At 39.2% G+C, this 14,540-nt stretch overlaps 1 protein-coding gene across 1 annotated transcript in view; it reads left to right on the forward strand.

The window, feature by feature from the left end:
- WDFY4 (WDFY family member 4) overlaps positions 1–14,540 on the forward strand; it is a 132,330-nt gene that overhangs the window by 23,632 nt on the left and 94,158 nt on the right. Inside the window, exons 11-17 of the mRNA XM_039709353.1 lie at positions 676–865; positions 2,737–2,897; positions 3,311–3,763; positions 4,143–4,247; positions 5,103–5,293; positions 7,777–8,387; positions 12,408–12,501. Of these exons, the coding sequence (XP_039565287.1) occupies positions 676–865; positions 2,737–2,897; positions 3,311–3,763; positions 4,143–4,247; positions 5,103–5,293; positions 7,777–8,387; positions 12,408–12,501 (1,805 nt within the window). The remainder of the gene's footprint in view (positions 1–675; positions 866–2,736; positions 2,898–3,310; positions 3,764–4,142; positions 4,248–5,102; positions 5,294–7,776; positions 8,388–12,407; positions 12,502–14,540) is intronic.

The raw sequence follows: 14,540 nt of genomic DNA on the forward strand, positions 1-14,540 counted from the left end.
AAGAATTTTTTTTTCTTATTAAAAATTGCAAAGGCCAGAATTCTCAAATTCTTAGAAGTGAAAAAAATAGTTTTATAATTCACAAAATACCATCAGTAGCCCATGTTATGGAGTAAATGCATATTGATATTTTTTTTTTACATAAAAACTTGGCTTTCGGAGTGAGATGGAAAGAACTATTTCGACATTTTGAAGCCGCCATGGAAGGCCTGGCCATGAGATTAGACAAGAAAACTAGGCTTTCATTTCTGAAAGCAAAATGTGTGTGCCCCAATTACATATGCTTAATTGAGTAAAGAATTAATCTGTGAATTCTGCATAGAATGTGTGATTGACTTAGTATGAGACAATTAAATCTGTTAGTCTCTGTTTACCTTGTGCTCAGACAGCTGTATTCAGTATATATGAGTTTTGGTGAGTTGGGGGGTTGAAATCTTATACACCTGAGATTAAATCAGTTTCTGGTAGTAAAGCAAAGAAATGCATGCATATTTTAAAGCCAGCAGTGCTTCTGAAATGAGTATGATATTCATATATCCTCTTTTCTTTGTAGAAAAACAGTTATCTGACTCCTATTTTACTGGGATATAACTTCAAAAGTGTTTAATTTTTGTTAGTAACTTTAAATTTGTTTGACTGTCAGTTCTTAAATACCTGCTGTATTTTTTTCCACAGCTGTTGACTGCATTAAAATAGCTGTTCAGAATCTCTTTACACTGGCTGATACTCTACCTGCTTGTGATGTGTGTGAAGCTGCCAGCATTGTGCTGAGCTTTGTGAAAGATTCTTATCCTGTATCATCAGCTTTATTAGCAGAGTTTGAAAATAATGATGGCTACCAACTCCTGCTAAAAATTTTACTCAGGTAAGAGAGGTTTCTAGTAGGCTTCTAGAGCATGGCAAAGCTTAATTTTCAGAATGCATAGTGTCTCTTAAAATATGAATCATGTAGGTTACTCTGTGGATGTAAAGCATTGCTATATTAGGAAGGGAAGCAGTACATGACTTTTACTACTACATAACAGAAGGAGAACAGTATAGGGGAAGTTAGTTTGCAGGTGGGATGGGGACTTTTGAACACAAGACAAAGGTTCTTCATCAATTAGAATTAGAAAAGATGTAGGTCAGAGACATTTGTCTCAGTTAAGATGAATTTTAAATCCAGGAATTCAGTCAGTTAGGGAGGGAAACACTATCTCCTTAGTGTGCAAAAACAAGCAAACAAAACCCACCCAAACTTAAACTGAGATGTTTACATTCTTCAGAACCGAGATGAGCATAAACATGTCAGGAAAAATCTCCACTAGTTATCCTAATCCAAGGTTAAAACATAATCTGTTGCCCTCCTTGTCACCTTGTGTTGTTGCACCAGGCTCAGTTTCTTTAGTATTGTCTGAAGGGAGCATTTCCAGATGTTTGTTTCCATTCTGGATTTGTCCATTCTTGTACTATTTCTGCAACACTTGTGAAAACTTTGGTCCCTGAACAATGACTGGGGTGGGGAGAGTAGTTTGTAATTTGCATCTAGAGGATTGTCAATTAAATCAGGAAGTCAAAGATATCTGTGAGTGACTATATGCCTGTTCATGATTTTGAATGGCACAAAATTATTAATTTATTATTGGAAAAAACCTTATGTTTTTCTGGCAGTTTTGTTTAGTTAACAGAGACTGTCTAGATGTCCCTTGTAAATAAACTGCATTGAGATGCATATTTTTGATTAAATTCTAACCATGTTAGGGCAGGAAACATGGAATCCTTTTCAGTAAAGGCTATGACTGTCCCCATCTTTTCACCTGATGTAATTAGGCTGAAGAGACAGAAATAATAGGTGCTCAGGGCTTCAGATTAGTCTTCATTCCCACCATGTGCTGGCATAAAGGGATAGATGGAGAGTTCCTTCCAGAAGGTTTCGTGTGAGCAGGTACTCTCTTCTCTGATGATTAGAACTTTTTCTTCAGGTAAGAAGGATCTTGCTAATAGCATTCCTTGAAAAAAAACATTTGCTCTCTTTTGTTCTTTTTCATGTTTAGGTGAAACCAGAATATTTTGTTGTTTTCTTCAGAGATTTTTCTAACCAAACAGTATTAGTCTATTTCTCTGCCACTAACCCATGCCCAGATGATGCAGTTTTCCTTGAGAATTGATCCATCTGAGAACTACAGAATAAGATTATGTGATAAACAGCTCTCTGTCCTTTGACAGACTGTCCCTTCAGTCTATGAACCATGGCAAATCTGGGGTTACATTTCAAACTATTTCCTTACTTAGATGAGACCTGCCATCATCATATCTGATTCACAAAGCTCAGGCAATATAAAATTTTTCCCTTCCTCAAGGCTGCGATTTTTGTTATTTATCTCAATTAACAGGTCCCTTATCTTGCCAACCATATGCCCACCTTTTTATATGAAGTGTGTTTTAATTATTGGACTTTTCACAAAGTTTAAATTTTTATCTCCCAAATCAGACTTTTACAGAGTTAGCTTTTTCTTTTTTTTTTTTTTTAAATAACATATAACAGGACTAAGTTAAAACATTTGTCTTCCATTTGTTAACAAGGCTCTTTCAGTGTTGCTTCAGTTTCTTTCAGTCTGTAGGTTTTGTTCTGATTCAATGTGTCACCATGGTGTGGATTATTCTGTGTAGCTCCAATGTACTCCATGCCTGATGATGTATCCAAAGTGTTTCATAATTAAGGCATGAACATATGACTGTGCTGACTTTTGTTCCTAGATGCGAGGGTTTGCAGCAAGATGAAGGAGACCCCTATCTGGATGAGATCTTGGACATGCTGACTTGCCTTACAACCTGTGGAAAAACTGAACTGAAAGTTTCTGGCAATATTGTGCACCCACAATTGCCACACTTTGATTTTGAACGGAGACAGTCTTCTGGTACAGTGTATATGTGTGTGTGTGTGTGTGTGTGTATGTGTGTGTGTGTATAAATATATATAGATATATATGTGTTGTGTATATATGTATGTGTGTGCGTGTGCACGTGTGGCCTGGTAGGTGGGTCATAGCAAAATGAAACTCTATTCATTTTTTGTCTTAACGTGGAGGATAGGAGTATGATCTTCAGATCTATGTGTCAGTGCTGCAGGAGCCTGAATGCCACCTGCACCAAACTGAAATGACCATGTTAGCTCTAGCATCTCATCCAAGCTCACGAATATGCCTCCCAATCTCATGTCTCATGTTGCTCTTATTTCCACTTTCAGATGATCTAACATTACAGTTAGGGTGCTTGCAGACTTAAATGACACTCACATAAAAATGATCTCACCTGGGTTTTTTCCGCACAGGAATGACAGTGAAAAACCTCCAGCCTTTCCAGGTATTGCAATCCATTTTCCAGAGAAGCAATGATCAGCACCTGTGTGGAAGAATCTTGTCAGCAATTGGGACCATATGGGCTTGGGACAGAGTGAACTTCTTTCTTCTGGAATGGACACTGCAACCTATCAACCAGTTCACTGACATCATTCATTTCAAACCACACCCAGTCCAAGTCCAGTTCTTCAGACTGGTGGAGTCCATAGTCCTGGACCTGTCCTATGTTCCCCATGAGATTTTGAAGAAGGTTCAGTATTTGATAAAGGAAAACACAGTGCCATTCTGCACCTTAACAGCTCTCCAGTGCCTTCTCAGCATGACCCAGAAGGACCTGTTATTTAGTGATATTTTCCGTGACTCTGGGCTCTTAGGCTTGCTGCTGGCACTTTTGAGGAAGGAAGCCAAGATCTTGAGGAAGTCAGGTACAACTTAATGCCACTCACAATGATCATTGAAGTAGGCAGATCAATAGGAATAAATAATGTTTTTCTACAGTAAATTTATATATATATATATAAATTTTATACTGAGTAGCTAGATTTTGTCTTCAAGCCAATTTGCCTAAATTTGACACACCTCTCTGAAATCTTTGCTGTTTGTTTTTCTGCTCACTAGCCTAAAGAGCTCTGGGATTTTCTTTGCTAGTATATGTTGAATTTTTCTGGGTGGCATCCTTCAGCTCACACTTTTAAACAGGTCTTAATTTGGGGTTCTCTAAAATACAAGCTTGAGATTGGATTGAGGAAAAATTCTTGCTTCCATATCTTGCATATTGTAACATAACTTTTCATATGCTGACAGCTGGAACTCATTTACCTAGCCTGAAAGAAGGCACTGAGAAGGAATTAAATGTTGTGATGCTGAAAATGGTGGCTGCCCTTACAGCAAGGTCTGTGAGGAACACGGGTAAGGAAATACACATGACTGTGTTACCCTCATGATATTTGGTGGTAAGTGGCCATGGTCTTAAGGAGCACCAACAAATTTTCTGACTTTTTTTGCTTCAGTTAAAAATGGAGGAAAAAAGCTAGAAGTGTGGGGATAACTGTGTTACACTAGGAAGAAATGTGACAAAGGTATTCTCATCCTGCATAATGAGTTTTGTCCCAGTAGTCAGCTTGTTTCCTTCATCCATGTGCATACTCCTGAAGTGTTTATATAGGATGCACAAACTTAGCTTTTTTTAAAAAAAAAGTGTGTGTACTTGACTCTTGTGTATCATTTGTTTATCCAGATTTTCTTCCATTACATCTGTTATTTGAAATCTTGATTGGACCAGGTGCATGCTGAGGAACACTCCTATATTTGTGTTATACCTAAGAATTTTATACCTGTTTGTAGGGAATCTTGTGGAACACAGTAGCACAAGAGTGAACACTACTGAATTCGCTCAATTCACTCTGAAATCCTAGAATCATCACATTTGCAGCATCTTGCACAGTGTAAATATACTTTCAGAAACTATCAAAAAGTTCTCTTCCTAAATGTAAGAGATGCTTAAGCTGAAACTGAAGTGTCTTTTTCATTCGTTATTGTATTGGGAACCTGTCACCTTCATGATTGGAAATCATGGTCTTCCAGTCTCTTCATCCTGAGTTGTTCTTGTGCCATTCAATCAGCTTTAGCTTAACCAGCTGCCCCTCTTACCTGTCCTGCTGTATTTATAGAAATGCGGCACTTCACACCAACACTGAAAATCTGCCTGTAAAAACTACATACAAAGGATAGTTTAACTAAAAATGATAATGTGTTTGTCCCTAGTTGTTCTGAAGGACTATGGAATGGTGCCATATATCAAGATATTTTTGGATGATGAGTGCTACAGGAGTGCTACTCTCAGCATCTTGGAGCAGTTATCAGTCATCAATTATGAAGAATATATGAGCATTATTATTGGGGCCCTCTGTTCTTCCACTCAATGGGAGCTGCATCTGAAACTAGATCTTCTGAAGGTAACTAATGTGGCTCTCCCTTAGGCACAGTTTTCTTGGGAACTATCTGTTTTCAAGATGTAAGAGCAGAAGAAAGAGCCATAGGCCAGCTCTAGATGATGGTAACTTGGTCACTTTGATTTTTAGCAATGCCTGTGTGGTCAATATCTTCACTCAGTATCAGATTAAAAAGTATTTTGAAGACCTAAATAGTAATGCAAGAAGGAAGAATGGAAATGCTAAAGGCAGAATTGTATGAGCAGTTCTATGTAATGTAACAGAGAAAGGAGAAACAAATGTGTATGAAAGTGAATATGTGGAGAAAGGACGTAAGATGTGAAGCAGAAAGATTGGAAGAGCCAGGGTAGGCATGAGACAAAATACATCTTTCTGGTAAGTTTCCAAGTTTGAAACTTTGCTGTCCTTAATTTGGTAATTTCTCACAAACACAGGAAGTGTAAACACATGTAAAAAGAGATGAGCAATGGAAAGGAAGAGTTTTATGAATGTTTGGAGGAAGAGACTAGAACTAGTCATAGCCTCTATTGATCCCAGAGTGTCTGATCCCTGAGCAATAAAACAGAGGAAAGAATTGCGGTGCTTTATTTTGGTTTAGGCATCCAGTTGAAAAGCAGCACTATTTTAAGCACTGATTTTAAAATTACTACCACCTCTGTCAAGTATGAATGGAATTCACTTTTCTGTACAATATAACAACATCTTCTATAAGAAAACAACCATGTTATTAAAAAAAATTAAAACATGAAGTTTATAGCTTTGAATTAAAACAGTAAACTTTAACAATACCTGTGGAAAAGTTGAGTATGGTGTCCAAACTAATATGAAAATAAATGCAACTTCAGTGCCTAATTTTGACAAATGATAACTGTATTAAAGTATAATGTAAGCAAATGAATTTATTTTCTTTATCCATTGGGACTGTGATTGTGTTACACACAAATTCAGATTGATTTGCTAATGTATATTTAGCTGCTAAAGCCTGTGCCCAAATGCAATTAGCACTGCCGTATTCCAGTGTGGCACGTGGACAATTAGGAGGAATAACAAATAATGGAATGCATGAAATAAATTCTGTTAGCAGTAACTGAGTTAGGGGTTTTCCAGTAGACATCAGTTTTATAGATTCAAGACAGAGGAATACTAACTCATAGGTGATTAAATTCTAACTGAGTTAGAGCTGGAGTAAATGTGTTTACTGTTGACCTACTCTGGAATGTGTTAAAGCCATCCTGATAACTTCAACTCTAAGTTATTAAATTTGCTCCCTGTTCAGAAGTCTCTGCCTGGTTTGATACATTATCATACAAAATTGAATGACAGTAATAGAGTGCCTCCTCCCCCTTCAGTTCTCACAACCCTTTCTCACAGTCCTAGGTCTTGTTATGGGCAGGTATACTTCTGTAAAAAACTGTTCCTCCTCAGGAGGTTGTGAAGTAAAGCTTTTTCATTGGATATCTTTTGTGTAGATCGGTATCTGAAATTGACCCTTTCCACTGTGCAAAGGTACAGCATCAAATTTGAAAAGTTCCTGTACAAAATGAATTGTGCGACCCCCCAAAAAATTGGGATCAATTATATCCAAATGCAACAGACTGTTTCTTTGCAAGCTCCTTTTTCTTACCAATTTTACTTCCACAGTTCTTAATAACTTTTCCAGATTTGTTTTAAAATGGCAAGCCCATAACATTCAAAATTGGCAAATAGTTTAAGCTGTTTTTATATATGTGTTATATTGTCAAATGGCATTCACTTATAACCTGCTTTAAGCCTATTGAAGTCAGATAAAATCTAATTACTTCATTGTCTTGAGACCTTACTTTTTATGGCTTTTTTCCTCTAAAGTGTTGTGCAAACTTTAAAAATACCTCACTGAGAAAAGGTATTCTTGTATTTCTTAATGAGGAGAGCCTGCTGCTTGCAATATTCTTTGTGCCATTCCATGTCATTGGCTTTTTTTGGAAAGGGCCTTCTCAGTCATGAGCAAAAGTCTAGTGTGGGTTCCCATGTCCATTCAGGGCTGCAGGAAGACTTGTCTGTAAAGAGCTGTTCCATGTGAGGGTATTTACAATTTAATCTTTACTTCCATTTATCTAGGGCAAAGGCAGGTTTCTCGAAAGAGACTGAGAAGACTGGTAAAAGAACAGCCAAAGATATGAAGCTACGTCTGGCCAAACTGACTAGGATATGTAAAGCAGGAAATCTGATTTCTTTGCTTCCTCCTGGGAGCACTGCTGTGTACCTGTTTTAGTGGCTCCTAAGGGTGCATTCAAGGGCTGGTTGTATAATTCATTGGGTATATGGGGGAAGGGAGGAGAAGTTGTGGAGTGATGACCTTCATTTTGACCACCTTACCCTCCCCTCTCAAAGAGTGACATTTTGGCGAGAGAATTTTTGCGCAATCTTGCAATTGTAAAATATTCTAAAGCTTCTTTCCTCTTTCATTTAAGTGCTTCTTTTGTTTTCTTTCTTCCCAACATCTGTAGTCACTCTTGAGGATACTGGAGAGCCCCAAGAGCCATTCAGCGTTCAGAACCTGCAGTGGATTCAATGGGCTCCTGTCCCTCCTCTCAGACATGGAAGGTGCTCTGCAGGACCCTCCATCAGGGCAGTGGGCAGCAGTTGGACACAATTGCATATTGGAGCTGGTTTTCTATGCTCTCCAGGGGATAACTGCAGCCCTGCACCTAGACCCTGTCAACAGCACCTTCTTCCAGAGAAATGGTCTCTTTGAAAAGATGGCAGAGGATCTTGGATCACTTGGATGCTTCTGGACAGAAGGGAAAAGTCAAATTCTTGTGAGCCTTGAGAAGACAAGGACATTTGCAGAATTCTTGGATGCAGCATTCTGTTCTTCAGAACCTCTCCCAGAATGGCTAAAAAACTGCATTTGGATTCTGAGTTTTCTTGATCATATGGTCAAAGGAACCCTCCATCACAAAAGGTACTTTAAGGAGAGGAAGCCAGAAATGGGAGAAGAAGCAAGAGATGGTCAGGAGGCACCCCAAGATCAAGAAGAGCATCCTTTTGCTTTCAAAAGACCAGGCAACAAATTACCTGCCTCTGCCTATATGCTGTGGGGGAACCCTGAAGAGAAGTAAGCCTTTCTTTACTACAGGAGATAGAGTATTAAAGCTGATATGTACATTTTATATGGTAGTAAACTGAGGTAAGGTGTGATATAACCTGCCAAGGGTAAACAAATCAGTTCAATCCCAACTCCTGGGCCTCCAGGCAGCAGAAATCAATGCTTTTGCAAAGATAAATGATGAAAAAATTTGAGTATAAAGATTTAGTGCAGCAGTGGGACACACAGCCCAAAGAGTTGCAGGGTTCATGTTGATGATTCTGACACTTACAAACTGGGAGCAGGAATGGAGTCTTAGAAGAAGGTTGCTGGGACTCAGATCTTGTGCTTAGTCACTGATTGATCAATTTTGACTTTTTCAATTATGTGGAAAGCTGCTTCCAGTCACTTGATACATTGAAAATAAAAGTTACACTAAGGTATTTTAAATGTTCCCTCATGCGTGTGTCCAAGAACATGGGCAGACACACTCTTATTTATTCATGCTGAAATAGAAAAAATTGGAAAAGGAACAGTCATGCTGCCTACCTCACTGAATGAAGGTTTATGTCAAAACATGTATTCTTGGTAGGAAGGGGAGACTATACCAGAAATCAGCATAGCTGTCAGCTGTGAATCAGTTCTGAATCACCTGCATTTTGTAATTCATGAGATTTTTCTGTCCATTCATTTTTCTCTAGCTTTATCTTGAATCTCAGTCCTTTTATCAAATTTTTTATGGTTGGATTTATTCTTAAAAAGGCTAAGTTGATAAGTGTGAGATTTCTCCAACCCTTACTGTAGATTATTGCAAAGTCATCTTCTGAGTTAAAGACCAAGACACGATGTCTGCCACTCATAGCAGCCATCACTGAAGTCAGCAGAACTCTTTTTCCCTAAGTACTGAAGCAGGCTGAATAAGCATTTCTGATTATATTTATACTTGTTTGAAGCACGTAAAAGAATGTGTGGTGGATTTCTTGGTTCCCTGTGCAGCAGATTTTAAAGTAGCCATGGAGATGTTTGCTCCCTGTCTACTCTTTAAATTGCACTGGAAATTTCTGGTTAGGTACTCAGTGCTGGGGAGGAAAACATGCTCTTTTCCAAGCAGATCTTCCTGTCCTGATTTGGGAGAACATGGGTCCATGTGCATAGAGTACAGAGGTGGTGGTATTTATGAGAAGCACACTGCCTGTTGTTGAAGTGTGAACAGAGGCTTAGGGATGTTAAGGAAGAAAAGAGCAGGTTGGGGCAATGCTGGGAGGGGTGAGGCTCTGTCTTCTGATTGTCTTTCTGAAGTTACTAGGTCTGAAAGGAGCAATGCTTCCTATCTCCTTGTGTTGTTTTACCTGCTGAGATGTTATGCTGTACAGTAACTGAATACCACCTGTGGAGATGTGAATCCTGTAAACTGAGACCCTTTCAGTTCACAGTGTCTGATTTGGGATTGTTTGTCTTGGTTCTGGGATGTGAAGGCACAAAAGGAAGCCAGATCAGCCAGGGGTGGTGGGAGACTGTCCATGACAATTGTATGCAAACACAAAAGAGGAACACGTACTGGAAAGCTGTCAATCTTCAAGCTATACAGCCTGTATCCTTCTCCACCAGTAAATTTTATGAAAACAAAAATAAGAAATCCCATAGTTTCTGCCAGCCTGTTGTTCCCCTAGTGCAGCTTCCTCTTAGCTGTATTCCACACTCACACTTCCCCCTGAAAGGTTTCAGACAGAGCTTCAAAGGAGGAACTTGAATGCAGCCAGCGTAGGTGGCCTGGGATGCTCTATCTTACAACATGTATTTAATATTCCCAAGGAGGCAGGGAAAGGAGGTGATCCTGCAGGAGCCTGTGACTAATACATAGGAAAGTTAGCATTTTAATGCTGGATAATATTCTAGCCCCTTCCACTGTCCTGTGGTCAATGATGCTGCAAGCTTCTGGGACACAGGGGAATTGACTCTGTCCTTCCCATCTCAAATCCAGCTCTCTGTGTTCCTGCCCCTGCAATCATGTTTGAAACACCTCTTGTGGCAGATGGGGTCTCTGGTTTTCCTTTTTTTCCTGGTGATTAGACAGAGCCTGCTGCAAGCTGTGTTAACTGAGGCTGATCTCCTTGGGAGGAAAGCCCTTCTTTATGTCCACCCAAGAAGCATGGCTGCTACAGCTGCTGTTGCCACAGACAGCTCACTGTGCTAATGGCTCTTCAGGTTCTTTGTGACATCTCATTTTTGTCCCCAAAACCTCTTATTTGTCTTATTTAAGTGGCACCAGTGCAGAGCAGATTTGTAATTCACACCATGGAACTGGTGAGATAGATAGAGTGGAATCACGGGGCTGACTGGATAGTCCTGGGGCAGGAGTGTGAGAGATGGGGTAATTGCAGAGGTGAGGAGTTGGAACAGGAACACAGCTTTTGTACTAAGGCAGACCATAAAATGAGGAGCACAGAGAAGGCTTATATAATATTCTTAAAACCCTTCTTGAGTCTTTTTGCTCATCTCTGCACACACTCCAGCACCCTGATGTCCTTGTAGTGAGAGGCTCAGAACTGGACACAGCACTCGAGGTGTAGCCTCACCAGAGCCAGGTACAGGGGAAGAATCACTGCCCTGCTCCTGCTGCCACACTATTGCTGATGCAGGCCAGGATGCCATTGGCCTTGTTGGCCACCTGGGCACACTCTGGCTCACCTGGGCATGGGCCAGCATGCCAGGTTTGTTTCCAGCTAGGCAGCTTTCCAAATATGATTTCGTCCCTATTCATTTTAGTGAACCTGGATTTTTCTCTTTTAAAATGGTGTGAGTTTTCTCAGGGAGATGGGAGGAGAGTGTATTTTCAGTGTACTTTTTTATGTGACATTTAAAGCCTTGCCCATATTCATGTCAAGTACAGGTCTATGTGTCCACACTGAAACCACTGCTGCAGCAACTCTTTATTCCAGACCTGATTTTGATTTGTTGCATAGAAAATATTGCAAATGAGCAATTAATTTGAAATGATCCATCTTGAGGGTGCAGTAAAAATTATTTGTCGCTGTGTGGCAGTGTGCTATGCATTACTCCCTGTTCTGCTGTATCAGATGAGCCTTTTTGGGAGTGGCTAACAAACATGTCTAATTGCAGTCTTTTTACCCTCCTTTAAATCCCTTATAAAACTTTTTTTTTTTTTAATGCTTACTCTTATCCTTGTGCTTTGTGTTTTATACAGTTCACTAAAGCATACTGTGCTTTATTTTGTCAGTCTAATTACAGCCATTTGATGTTGCATTTGCTTTTCTTGTGAGATCTGCCTGGGACAGATGTTTCTGACAGTGCACATCACCACTCCAGTTCAGAGGTGCACCCAGAAATGCTGATGATACTCTAAACAGGACTAACCTGTAGTGCTTAAACTAGAGATTTTTGCTGTGTTGTGTGTTCATCTTTGAGATGTATCTGACCTCTAGCCTGCATCATGGCATTAACAGATCTTCTCTGTGATGTCTCTGATTCCTCAGTTCCTTCCTGTGCCTGAACATATAAAGGTCATAAATGACAAAAATGAAAACTGGTGGGAAATCAGATATTAAATTTTACTTTAATACTTTGGGCAAATTCTAGTGTTGGAAGGGGAGGGTGGCATACTGATTTCATCAAGACTGTCTCACCTTTGCTTATTTCCATTTTATTTTAAAGTACTAAGTTTACTGTATAACCCAAGTTATAAACTTCTAGAAAATAAAAGGATAACATTGATTGTAGACTGAGGCATCAGTGATTCCTCTCCTTGCCTGTTTTCTGTTCCGAAAATACCTTCAAAGGCAAAATTTGCTTAAAGAGGCTGCCTCACATCTTTGAATGTGCAGGTCCTTGAAATTTCAGCTCATGAGCAGGTGATGTCTTGTCTTTGTTACTCTCAGGAGGTATCCAGCTGTTCTGGGTAATTTGTGTTTGCTTAGTTTCCAGTGCTGAGCCTGGTTGCTGTTAGGAGGATGTAATGCTGTGCTCTGCTGGAACACTGTTAGAACCTTTTTGCTGTTTTAATGATAATAATGATATATCTTTTCACTGCAGGCTGGAAATGAGAGACTGCACCATTGTACACCCAGGTGCTGTCTGTGTCATGGTGAGGTTGCTGCCAAAGCTGTACAAAGAAGGATATGCTCAGGTGAGTCTGAACATATCAAAATGCCATCTAAACAGTGTCTTCTATTTCTCTGTAGCTTCATTTCCAGGAATTGCTTAGTCTTTGCAAAGGTGGCAGTACTAAAATTTACCTAAAACACTGGCAGGAGTAGCAGCACAAATTTCACTGATCATCAATAGATGTAAGAACAACAAAGACTTTTGGCTGTCAATTTGCCAAAGCATTTCTGTACCTGCTTGATGCAGTATATGGATTTTGGTCCCAGAATACTTATTGCAAAGGCATAATGTACCAGTGCCTTGAAAACTGTTTTAAGTATAGCCAACAGGTCCAGCAATGAGAACAGCCTGACTCTTCAAACCTAACGGTCTATAAACTTTTAATGCAGCATAGAATGTGGTTTTTTTGGTCAAATCTTCCATATATATACACCCCCACGCTGAATAAAGATACTGCCTATATTGTATTGGCTGTTTGGTCTGAAATACTTGAATGCAGTCAAAGTACACATGAAGGGACTGAAATAAAACCAGGTTGTTCATCCAGAGCTTTGAAAGGAACAAATAACTGTTGGCACATTCCGACTCTGTTTATTGGAATCAAGCCACCAGCTAGTGAAATTTTGTTAATTACAGTAATTAATTTCTGAAAAACAAGTAGAAGGGTTAATTGGATGAGAGTGTCATCAAGAAATTGGAATTGGCTCCACGACCTGAGCTCTGTAAGAAGGAGAGCCTCTCAGATCCTCAGTAGATGGCAGTGTTCTTAAAAGTATGAAGGACTAGAGCACAAATTCCAGTTATGTATTTAAGTATGCTCATGTTTTGGGGTTTTTGTTTTTTTTCTCTCACTCATTTTTTCTTAGCCAATAAGAAATTATTACTGGTAGTGTTTTAGTATTTCTGTTGTAAATATGATTGCCTCAGGTAAAAGTGGACCACTATTATGCAAGATCCTGAGTCAAACCGTAGCTAGGAGTTAACAAATGTCTTGAGGAGTTCTCATAAAATAACCCACAAAAAAGGTTAAGGAAAAATATATTTTTCCTGGCTATTTCTATTGAAAAATCATTGAATGAGAGAGGGAATGAATAGAATATTTCAGAGCTTGGGGAGCTCACTGATGCTGCCAAGTAGAGTCATAAAAGGCTGGACTTTATTAGCTTTAATCATAACATATACCACTGCATGAATCCTTGTGCCAGAAGATTCCACTTGGAACAGTGGAGTCAGGTGAGATCTGATGCAGAAGGTTTAACCTCAGAGGCTAGTGAAGGGGAAACTAGGTGCTAGAAGGAAAATAACTGAAGGAATTACTCTTTGGGTAGATGCATTCTGTCCCAAACAGGTTACTGTTTCTTTTTCTAGTGCTACAGTATTAAGAGCTAGATGAGATGAAATAATGGCTTTGTGGATGTACTGCAGACCTTCATAAAAAAGTCTTAAGGGGCTTCTTGCTCTGAATTTAAGACTGAATCCAAAAGTACCCTTTTTTGGAAGCAAATGTGGGGAAGAAAGAGACAATAACTCCTCTCTTTCTGCTTGTTTTAGTGCCATGATAGATATTTTAAGTCCAAGTGTCCAAGAGTAATCTGGAAAAATCTTAGAATCAGTTCAGGTCATGTGTGACTCCTTTGCTTTCACAGAATTAGCCAAAAAAAAAAGCACTGCTTTTACAGAAACATTAATGGAACTCAATAAAATTAATGTACTTTCAATTCTGAACCTCAGAAAAATAATATCAATTTACTGCCAATTTTGCAACTTCTCAGTGACCTTTGTCAGACCTAAGAAATGATGGGCTGAAGCAATGTTGAGCCTGTCATTGTAGAAAACCCAGAAGCAGACAGTAAAACAGGTGATTTTGCCCTTCAGCCATTTCTTATACTTTCTCCTCAGTTAAGAGCTGAGGAGAATAGATTTGTGGAGGTATATTACTGCCATTGCTAGGCATGAGAAAAAAATCATTTGAGTGTTATGGGTAGAGAAACTTGCTTAAAACTTTTAAACTGACCAAGAGGCTTGAGTCAGTAAGCAGTCTTAAGAGTCAGTAAATTGTAT

Source organism: Passer montanus, unplaced genomic scaffold, assembly GCF_014805655.1.
Source record: "Passer montanus isolate IOZ18808 unplaced genomic scaffold, ASM1480565v1 scaffold21, whole genome shotgun sequence".
Lineage (NCBI taxonomy): Eukaryota > Metazoa > Chordata > Aves > Passeriformes > Passeridae > Passer > Passer montanus.